We start from the raw sequence: 10,919 nt of genomic DNA, 5'->3' as shown, positions 1-10,919 counted from the left end.
CTGGAGATGAAAGAGTATAGATAACCTCTGGGCACCCCCACAAAGGAAAAGTTACCTTGCAAATAAGTCCCAGCCCATACTTTATTTTACTAGCCTGCGCTTTCCACTTCAGTGCATCAAAGTTCAAATGAGTTCCGTTCTGTCTTCTATTCATTGGTAGGAATCAGTGCTTACCCTAGGTAACTTACCCCTGAGGCAAGCCTGACACACCACACACACACACACACACACACACACACACACACACACACACAGAGCACATGATTGCTTTGGCCCCAGGCCAGAGTAGCTACCTGGCTAGGCTGGGGGAACCCTCCAGTGGGCCCTCGTCAGCAACCTCGGGTTTGGGGTCAGGCAGGGGAATGATATAGTCGTTGTCACCCTCATTGGGCTGCACAGCAGTGTAGAGGACGGAGCTGGTGTCCAGGGGAGACCGGAGGCCATGGAACCCAGGCAGGCGGGCCTGGGACCGAAGAATGGCTGGGTGGTCACTCCTCAGAAACTCCTCATCCACCTGCTGGTACTTCTGTTCCCAGGGCAGGGAGAACCAAAGAAACAGGGATGGTCAGGCCAGAAATGCCTTCAGGGATCTTCTAACCTGGCCCATCCCCCTTTGTATAAATGCTCAGAGGGGAAAGGGATTTGCCCAGCCCACATGGCTGAGCTGTCCTCCCACCTCCCATAGAATCTCACAAGGTATGGTGAGCCCAGGACCACCCAGCGAGGGGCGGTTATCAGACCAGCACTCAGGACTCTAACTCTTTCCCAGGTTCAGAGCAGACAGGTACAAGCTCTCATGCTACCTCAGCCTCCTTCTGTAGGCCCTCAGTTTCTGTTGCTGCGAAGTGGCAACAACCCTACTCCATCTCCCAGGTCCCTGGGACCATCCCCAGGGGGGAATGCGGAGGTGGGAAATGGACCCAAGGAAGGAGCTGCCTCTGTGTTAAAGGCAATGTGTACTTCCTCCTCACTCGGACCCCTGTTGCTGGACAGGGCAGGGTTTCAGGATCCTCTTGGCTCCATGGGCCTTGGACAGACAATCCTGTGACAGGATCCAACTGGTCAGGCTGTTCATGGTCATGTAATCTGGGGCTATTCACACTTCCCCATGGTTCAGCATGGAGGCAAAGGCCGGAGGGAGGCAGCAGGACAGACAGGGCTACAGGCCCCTCCCTGCATCAAATCAATTGCTTCCATGTAGGATTCCCTTTCATAAAGCTCTGTGATGCTAAAATAAACTCACAGCACCAGCCCATCCCCTCCTAGAAGCAGCAGGGAAACTGAGGCCCAGAGAGGACAAAGGTTGGTCCCCTAAATGCCAGCCCATCACACAGAGCCTTGTATTCAGTGTCTGACTTCTTCCTTTGCCCACCACCACTGCAACAACCCAGAGGTCTCTATGCTGCAGCCCCATCCTGCCTCAACACACCTTTTTGTAACCTTCGCCCAGCAGTCTCTCGAGAAGCAGCACCAGCTGGGAGAAGGGGGGCCGAATCTCAAATTTCTCTTCCCAGCACTTCTGCATGATCTCGTAGCTGGGGACAAGGAGAACGGTCAGGGTCTCTGGCCCAGGGTGCAGGGGACAAGGCAGGGCTGGGGGAGCTGGAGGCTGCTGCCTCTCAGAACAAGGTGAGCCACAGAAAGGAGTGGAGGATGGGTCTATCCAGAGGTCCTGCTTCTGGATGTTCCCTTGGGAGGTCTCTCAGCACCCCCACCCAGCATGGTTCCATGGGCTGACTAGGCCTGGGTGAGCACAGGAGGCAAGCTTGGCCTATCGTTTTCAGCCCTGCAGCTTCAGCGGTCGGTTCTTGATGGCATGTGACCCCACCCGAGCCCTCGAAGGTCAGCTCTGACACTTTTGCTGGCACTGTGGAGCAAGCAGTCGGACATGAGGCTGACACTTCTGGTCGCCTTTTGGGCAATGCTGGACTGAAAATGAGGCCACAGAGAACAAGGCAGAGCTCAGGGCTAGAACCAGAGTTTCCTGATGCCACCCTTGGAATGGCTGGATCCAGTTACACCAAGGCTTTCTAGATTACTGAGCTAACAAATCTCTCATCTTTGGTTTAAGCCAGTAGAGTTAGATATCTATTGTTTGCAGCATAAAATCCTCCCACATGCATGGGGTTCCACTCACATCTCATCGGAGGCGTGGGCAGGCTGGGCCATGCGGTACCCCCGCTTGATGGCATTGTAGAACTGCTCGTTCATGGGCAGCTCTGGGTAAGGGGTGCCACCTGTTGGGGAGCAGAGACAAGAGATACACAGGTTCAGGGGTGGAAAGGTGGCAAGGCACCCTCTTCTATAGGACAAGGAGAGCCATGCTGGCCGTGGCATTGGGAAGTGTGGACTCCTTCATGGGTTCCAGACGGCAGAGACTGCAGCCCTCCCCAGGATAGACAGCCAGAATGTGAGAGCCAAGTAGGCTTTCTGATGTCACTGTTCCAACCCGTCAATACTCAGACAGGGAGATAAAGAGATCCAGAGAGGGCAAAGAACGTCACACAGCAGGGAGAAGGCAGCAGAGCTGGGACCTGAACCAGAATCCCTGTCTCAGGCTCATCCATAGCCCTGCCAGGCCAGAGATGTGAACAGTCAAGGTAGACACCATGTCAGGATGCCGAGGGCTGGGGGAGGAAGCAAGCGCACCCAAAGTGAAGATCTCCCACAGCAGGATCCCGAAGGACCACACATCACTCAGGGTGGTGTAGAGGCTGTTGAAGATGCTCTCCGGGGCCATCCACTTCAAAGGCAGAAAGGTCTGTAGGGAGGGTCAGGACGGGTGCTGAGTGCAAGGAAGGACCCCAGCCCCACTCTGCACCTGGGACAGGAGGAGGGTACCTGGTGGGTCCCACCCACAACCACTCCTCCCTTCCATTCCCTGTGAGGGCCCTGGTCTCTGCCCAGCACAGTTCCCATATCCACCCATTGCTGTCCAGAGGACCAGAGGCTGTTTCTTTTCTCACTAGCTGTGGACAAGGCAGCCTCTGTCCCTGGAGAAAAGCCCCAGGGTCTGAGTAGTGAAGTGGGGGCGGGGGTGCAGAAACTTGTCAAGGCACCCCCCGGCTCTCATCTTGGCTGCCTTTGATCTCTGTGCCTAGCATGCCACCATCTGGGGATTGCTGAAAAGTGGGGAGATGAGAGACAGGCAGGATGGTCACATTTTAACCAAACCAATCCCGGCTACTACGTGTGACCTGCTCATCTGTCCTGCCTTCTCATCTGTGCTTCTTCCTATGCCCACCACTGCTGGGAAACACATTCGGCCTGTTCCCCCTTCCCCCTCCCTGGACCCATTACAGCCAGCCTTCCCCACGGTACTGGCTCCATGCACTCCTGGGTGGCTCCCCTTCCTGTCCCTGCACACACAGCTGGGCAGGCACAGCCCATCACCACTGTCAGGGCAGGCCACGAGGAGCCCCACACAGCTCTCCTTGGAGCTGCAGCCTCACTGGTTGGGAGGGAATCTGTTCCTGCAGTCACAGGCACATGGTGACAGCCCCGCAGGGGCGGGGAAGGTACTCACGCTGCCTTTGGAGATGTAGTTTGAGTCTCGCATGATGTCTCGAGCCAGGCCAAAGTCACAGATTTTGACCAGCTTGCCCTCGCAGATGAGCACGTTCCTGGCCGCCAGGTCTCTGTGGACACACTGGGTTTGGGGAGAGGGGAGCTGAGGGCTTGGGGACAATTATGGGGAAAGACCTCTCCACATCAAGGACTTTGGGAAAATGCATCACTGTCCGGGTACAAAAGGCCACCCTGGTGTGCGGGCACTCTTGGAGGACACTGGCTAGCTGGGTGGCCCACATACCCATGGCCCCCACTCTGCCCCACCACAGCCACACGTACATTCTTGGAGGCCAGGAACTCCATGCCATTGGCCACCTGGTAGCTGAAGCCCACGAGGTCTGTGTAGCTAAGCACTGGAGACTCGTTGATCAAAGTCGCCTGACAGGTCCTCTCAGGGGCTACAGGAGAAGCAAAGGGTCACCTGCTACCTCATATCTCCTTCTGGCCCACAGGACCCCTGCCCTTTGGCTCCTGGGAGACTGAATGTCTAAGACAAGTGGCCACTAATCATCTAGCTCTCCCAAAAGGAGAATGATTTTTCTTTTTTTTGAGACAGAGTCTCACTCTGTCACCTAGGCTGCCAACTCTCTCACTCCCTGTAGGTTCTATGCCTGTTTTGGATCCATATACAGGGCTTCTGTTTAGGGGTCCACTACAGAGCAGCTTGGGCCAGTGCAATGATGTGATCTCAGCTCACTGCAATCTCTGCCTCCTGGGTTTAAGCAGTTCTCTGCCTCAGCCTCCCAAGTAGCTGGGATTACAGGCACTCGCCACCACGTCCAGCTAATTTTTGTATTTTTAGTAGAGACAGGGTTTCGCCATCTTGGCTAAGCTGGTCTTGAACTCCTGACCTCATGATCCACCTGCCAAAGACTCCCAACATGCTGGCATGAGCCACCGTGCTCAGCCAGATGAGAATGATTTCTTAATATCAAACTCAAAGCTCTCCTACTTTATCCATGCCCTCGTTGGACAAAAACGCTTTTGGCATTAGCCCTTAGGCTGCTTTTGCCCCGCCTGGCCTGCCTGCCTCTCAGGGACACTAGACCAGCCTGGGGCTGGAACTGGGCAGGTCACTTTCCCTAGCATCCCAAGAGCCCAGGTGCTCCCACACCCCAACTTTCTCTCTCCCTGTAGGTTCTATGCCTGTTTTGGACCCATATACAGGGCTTCTGTTTAGGGGTCCACTACAGAGCAGCTTGGACCAGGTTGCTAGCCTCAATTTCCACATCTATGAAATGGGTACAAGCTTCCCTTCTTCCCAGAGTTTTTGGCAAGGCTGGGCATGTGAAGGCCATGAGCCTGTGTGGGCATGGGATACTATGTCGCTGTGTCCACCCACCAGAGGGAACGTAGTTATCATAAGGGGCCATGTAGTTGGAGGACTCGATGTCTGCATATTTTACGTCTCCTTTCATGTCCAGCATGGGCACGTAGTCCACAGACTCATCCTTGCTCATGTCCATGTAGCCACCGTCGCTCTCCCCGGTCAGGGACACATGGCTGGGGGTAGAGGAGCATCACAGGAGAGCCTGCAGGCTTTGCCTTTCCTTCCCCTCCTGCCCCTGGCCACTCAGGGATTTCTTCTCTCACTCACACACTCACTCATCCTCCTTCAACCTATCTCAATAGCAATGCCCACGGATTGAGCCTTTTCAACCCACCCGCTGGGCCAAGCTGGGCACTGAGGTTGCCAAAATGACGGTTAGAACCCAGACAGCTCACACCCAGAGGCGATTACAGCACCCCAGGACAAAGGTCACAAGTTGGGTGTGTACAGAGGCACCTTTCTGCGGCCTCCCCAGCACCACCCGGCTGTGGTAGTGCCTGGCAGCAACCCAGCGTGGGCAGCCAGGAGTCACCCCGATACCTATGCCTGTAGCATCAGCTCCCCAAAGAGCTGTGGGGATCTACACATATCTGTCTCTATGAGCAGGAAAGAGATGACGAGGAAATTGATCAAAATGTGGGAGAAAGCAGGAGTGAGTTTTCATGTCTTCTGTATGCTTTTCTGAAGCTACTATTGTCTTTGGTTTTGTAGTCAGCAAAAGAACTAAGAAATGTTCTTTTTGGAAAGATGAGGACAGGAGTTGAGCTCCCTGAGGGGCAGTGTAGAGGCTGATGTGCAGAGGCTGCAGAGAGGAACACAGCCTGGAGCACCACTGTGTACATTGGGAGGCCTGGCTCTCGTCTCACCACAGCTTCTGCCCCCTCCTCCACCATTCTGTGCCCTGGACAAAAGGGCAAACACCCACGACACAGGTATGGCATGTCACATCTGTAGAGGGCTTAGCGCAGGGCCTGGCATGACTGTTATTCTGAGTGATTCTGTCCACTGCCCCGTCACAGCCTCAGCTTCTTCTCCTGGACAAGGGGAGGAGAAGGAGCAGTGCTCCTCAGGTTCCCCAAAGATTCAGTCCCTGGCCTCCCTCCCGGTACCTGGGCAGTGGGAGCCCGACAGGCAGTGCATTGCTGTAGAGCTCCGCGCTGGGCGGGCGACGCTTGTCGGAGTGGTGCTGCAGAAAGGTATGCTTGTTGCGGTGCAGAAAGTCCACCAGGTCTCCGTAGCGGCAGTACTCAGTGATGATATAGATGGGTCCTGCGGAGGGACAGGCTCAGAGACAGTCCCTACGGAGCCCTCAGGTGTCCCCTTAAGACCACGAGGCTCATCAGGGGCTGAATGTTGGGGAGGCACTTTGGCATGACAGCTAGGAGGCTTCGGTGCCTTGCAACTCCGGGTTCTTTTCCTGCTTCTGTGGCAGTGAACAAGGTATGTAGTCTCCCTGAGCCTTACCTTCCCCACCTGTTAAGTGGGGCTAATTACACCCAGCACAAAGGGCTGTCATGAGGATTAATGAGATGATGCCTTTGTTGGCCAGCAGTGTTAGCTCTTATTGATGTGTTTTCAAACTAAAGCTTACTTTGGAGCCCAGTATAGAAAGCAGATAAAGTCCACTGTTGATAATGATCACTTTAGTAATTAAATTCAACTACAGTGCATCTACTCAAAGTCAATCAGTGAGAGCCTGAAGGTATCTACACAAACAAAAATTTTGAAATGAGTGTTCACTGCAGACGTCAGTCAGTCTGTGTACCCAGCAGACTTCTGTATTTTGTTTTGGTTGCGTAATGCTGAGGAAAATCCCAGATCTCACAATAAGCAGCTGTAAATGGTGATAACATTTTTTTTTTCAGCCTATCTGGCAATCAGAGCTTCAAATAAATACAGTTGGCCACAGAGACAATCTTCTATCATCAATTAACTCCCAATTAGCAAGCTGGTGGTCTCCAATGGTGGGAGTATAACTCATCTTAATGTCATGTGAGCTGTCATTTACTGGCTTTCAAAATGTACTGTGAAAATAAAAAAGTGTCAGCCAACACCATGGTCTGGAAGCCACTGGGACTGGTGACCTGACTAATCCTTCAGTGGTGAATGTGTTGTGATTTTGTGTTTCTTTATTTTATTTTATTTTTTTTCAGATGGATTTTCGCTCTTGTTGCCCAGGCTGGAATGCAATGGCATGATCTCAGCTCATCGCAACTTTCACCTCCCAGGTTCAAATGATTCTCCTGCCTCAGCCTCCCAAGTAGCTGGGATTATAGGCATGAGCCACCATGCCTGGTTAATTTTGTATTTTTAGTAGAGATGGGGGTTTCTCCATGTTGATCAAGCTGGTCTTGAACTCCTGACCTCAGCTGATCTAACCGCCTCAGCCTCCTAAAGTGCTGGGATTACAGGTGTGAGCCACTGCGCCTGAAGATTTTGTGATTTTCTAAACCCCACTGCCCTCTGGGACCGTGCAGTGAGGGTCCTGGAGCAGACGGGCATGGACCCTCCAGTGGGAGTGTGCTGCTGTGTGCGGCCTGAGGAGGGGGCAGGCGGGGCCTGGCCTTGGTGGTGGGCACTTTCCCTGAGTCCTCTGGGGCAGTGGGTTCTGTACCTCCTTTGGTGCAGGCCCCCAGCAGGTTGACCACGTTCAGGTGAGGCCCGAGGTGGCTCATGATCTTCAGCTCCGACATAAGGGCTTGCTTCTCACTGCTGCGGGCTGTGGCTAAGGAAAGCGGGGGCCCCAGGCCAGGCCCAGTCATGGAGGCCCCACCAGGGAAGCCTCTTCTGACTCTTCTGCCCCACCCTGTGTTGCAAGACCCAGGCAGCCCGGGGGTGGGAGGTGAGCACTCACACTCTGAGGAGGGGAAGAGGCCAGGGTAGGGTGAGGTGGGCTGAGAAGGCCAGGTTGAGGAACCCTCTTCCCAAACCCAACTTGAGAGCAGCGCCTGCTGCAATGTGACTGCCCCTCTTGTGCCCGCACATCAGCATCAGACCACCCTGGGAGAGGCTAAGTGTGTGGGGAGGGGCAGGGAGAGGTGGGGGCCAAATGTGGAGGGCTCCAAGACTACTCACATTTCAGCATCTTGACGGCCACTTTCATCGTGGCCTGAGAATGGCTCAGGCCATGAGCCGTGGCCTCCACCACCTGCCCAAAGGCCCCAGAGCCGAGGGTGCGTCCTAGTGTAGAGATGATCCCTCAGCTCCTGGCCCACCAGGAAGCTGCACCCCCGCCCCCTCCACCCTTCCTGCCCAAGGAGGGGAAAGAACCACTCTCTTACGTCAACCGAGACGTTCCTTAAACCCCCTTGGACTCAGGTAATTCCCTAAACAGACGCCCTTGCAACCACAATGCCCCCGCGCCCCGTCTTTCCAGGTGTCTCATCTAAGTTCTGCCTGCTTTCTGCCCCATCTTTCATCTTTGGAAAGTTTCTTCCTTCCCCAAGGGGGCATGCTCTTCTGTACCACCTCAGCTTCCCCAGTCAGATCAGGCCTGCTACTCAGCCTGTCCTCAATCCTTCCACTTTTGCCACAAAGGCGTCCCATCTCTCAGGGTCACAGGATGCTCAGGGTCACTCAATGCTGGGCAGTCCCTGGGGGATGGCTCATCCTCATTGCACATAGTAGGAGACGGAGGGCCAGAGAAGGCAAGACACCAGCCCTAGGTCTCATAGCTAGTCATGGCAAGGCTGGGACCAGACCTCAGAGAGTCTTCCTGCCCAACTTGAGTCCCCACCCTGCCACCTGAGGCCTCCCAGGACTGACCCAGCACAAGCTGGTCCCGAGGCAGCTCCCACGTGGAGTCATAGGGCAGCTGCATGGGGTCCACGTAGATGTACTCATGGCCGTCAGAGCTCACAGACTCAATCACCTTCCATCGGATCTCGTAACGTGGTTTCTGGAGGACCAACCCCAGGAATGGGTTATCAGAGGGGGTCTCCAACCTTGACGCCCTAAATTAGGTCCATCCATCTAGGACACATGGGGCAGGAGACCCTGAGGCCCACAGAGAGGCAGGGGCATATTTGAAGTCACACAGCAAGTGCTCAACCGAGCCAGCGTCTTCATGGGCTCAGAGGGAACAGGGGCCAAGGGCTCCCAGAGGAGGTTTCAGGACTTGGCAGACTGAGGAGCAACTGGCAGCTGAGGGCCTGGTTCATGAGAACCTCCTCTCCAGCTTCTCTCCCATCTTTAGCTTCTCCTCAGATGGAAGTGGTGAAGCAGGCAACCCCAGAAAGTGACATCAGATAGGGCACTTGGCTGGATGCAGATGACCCTCCCCACGCTGGTGAATCAGAAAGATGTAAGCCTAGAATGCTGATATATGGCCAGGTGTGGTGGCTCATGCCTGTAATGCCAGCACTTTGGGGGGCTGAGATGGGCAGATCACCTAAGGTCAGGAATTCAAGACCACTCTGGCCATCATGGTGAAACTCCATCTCTACTAAAAATACAAAAATTAGCTGGGCGTGGTGGTATGCGCCTGTAATCGTAGCTACCCAGGAGGCTGAGGCAGGACAATCTCTGGAACCCGGGAGGCAGAGGCTGCAGTGAGCCAAGATTGTGCCACTGCACTCAGCCTGAGCAACAGAGAAAGACTCCATCTCAAAATAAAATAAAATAAAAGAAAGAAAGAAAGAAAGAGAAAATGTTGACATCTAAGGGTGTTGGAACCACCCAGCACTGGAATTTTGGAATGATGGAATCATGAGGTGCTGCAATCCTGATTCAGGAAGCTTAAAATGTTAGAATCACAAAATGGTGAAATCTCAGAACAGAACATTGAAATCGCAGCCTAATAGGATCAGAATGCACTTCAGAAGAATCACAGGGTCTCCATGGGTAAGAGCTGGAAGAACTCTGGAGCCCATGCCGGAGTCCAGCCCAGAGGTCCCACGCTCCACGGCTAGGACGAGAGGAATGTGCCTCAGCAGGACCCAGGGGCTTAGAGACACAGAAGGGGCAGGGGATCCTGGATAGCTTGGGTCAGGCTCAGGTTGACCCAGACTGCTGGGGGTGGAGGCACCTCGGACACCCAGCATCACTCTAAGTAAGTCCCCACCTGAGTTCCATGCTGAGCCCTGCCTGTGGCCAGATCACCCAGCACTCAAGGAGGTCAGAGGGGTGGAATTCACGCACAATAATGATGTGCCAGTCCTCACCCATTAGGCTAGGGAGCGGCTTACCTTCTGCCAAAGCATGATGAGGATGATAAGGGAGATGATGGTGAGGACCACCAGGGCCAGGATGGCTGAGATCACCACCACCTTGAAGGGCAGGGCTGCAAGCAGAGATGAGAGCAAGCCATGAGCAAACTGAGCAGCTGCCCTCCCCTCACCCCACCTCTGGCATCACAGATCCCTCCGTGCACGTCCTGCCGGAACAGAAGCCCCACCTGCCCATCAGCCTGCAGTGTCAGACCCTCAGCCTCTCCCTCCAGGCCACACATTCAGCCTATCATGTGAATACTCCCTCCCCTCGGTAATACCCCTACTCAGATCACTGCCGGCCTCCATATCCCTTCAGCCCTGCCAGTCAGGCTGGCCTTGCTGCCAGAGCTCTAGATGGGGTGCAAATCCTGCTCTGGGTTCCTGTCCATTGCCTGGAGCTCCCATTAGCCCAGGAGTCCCTGGGGGCTGGGCTGCGGCTCACCTCTCCTCTGAGTCCACACCCTTGCTGGGGCTGCCACAGCTCAGTCAGACTCCAAGTTCTATGCCTGACCCAGTGGCCAGTGAACTGAGTGGCCACTGAGGGAGCAATGGCTGAGACCCCCAGCCTGATGAATCCAGACCTCAGCGTGGAGGCTGCTTCCTCCCATCTTCACCCAAAGGGCCCAGCTGGGGTTGGAGTGGTGACGGTAGTTACAAAGTAGGGCTCACACCAGCACCCCCAAGCCTCGAGTCTCCTCCACCCTCAAGGTCTCAGCCGCTTTGCTATACAGCTTCCCACTCTCCCCATTCACCCCTGTCAGACCTGCATCTCCCCTGCCCTGCCCCACTGGCCACCCGTGAGGTCCCCT

The 10,919-nt window shown here is 54.8% G+C and overlaps 1 protein-coding gene across 3 annotated transcripts in view; it reads right to left on the bottom strand.

Moving 5' to 3' along the window:
* PDGFRB (platelet derived growth factor receptor beta) overlaps positions 1-10,919 on the bottom strand; it is a 43,164-nt gene that overhangs the window by 3,128 nt on the left and 29,117 nt on the right. For all 3 annotated transcript variants that reach the window (XM_010344540.3, XM_003934009.4, XM_074379351.1), the window contains 12 exons: positions 10,087-10,181; positions 8,666-8,798; positions 7,976-8,080; positions 7,515-7,625; positions 6,010-6,169; positions 4,913-5,073; positions 3,850-3,968; positions 3,527-3,649; positions 2,650-2,761; positions 2,138-2,237; positions 1,430-1,535; positions 294-526 (listed from right to left, as the gene is read on the bottom strand). In XM_010344540.3, coding sequence (XP_010342842.3) covers positions 294-526; positions 1,430-1,535; positions 2,138-2,237; positions 2,650-2,761; positions 3,527-3,649; positions 3,850-3,968; positions 4,913-5,073; positions 6,010-6,169; positions 7,515-7,625; positions 7,976-8,080; positions 8,666-8,798; positions 10,087-10,181 — 1,558 coding nt within the window. The remainder of the gene's footprint in view (positions 1-293; positions 527-1,429; positions 1,536-2,137; positions 2,238-2,649; positions 2,762-3,526; positions 3,650-3,849; positions 3,969-4,912; positions 5,074-6,009; positions 6,170-7,514; positions 7,626-7,975; positions 8,081-8,665; positions 8,799-10,086; positions 10,182-10,919) is intronic.

Source organism: Saimiri boliviensis, chromosome 1 (genome assembly GCF_048565385.1).
Source record: "Saimiri boliviensis isolate mSaiBol1 chromosome 1, mSaiBol1.pri, whole genome shotgun sequence".
Taxonomy (NCBI): Eukaryota; Metazoa; Chordata; class Mammalia; order Primates; family Cebidae; genus Saimiri; species Saimiri boliviensis.
The sequence above is the reverse complement of the archived record's forward strand: the minus strand, read 5'-3'. Positions and strand labels throughout refer to the sequence as shown.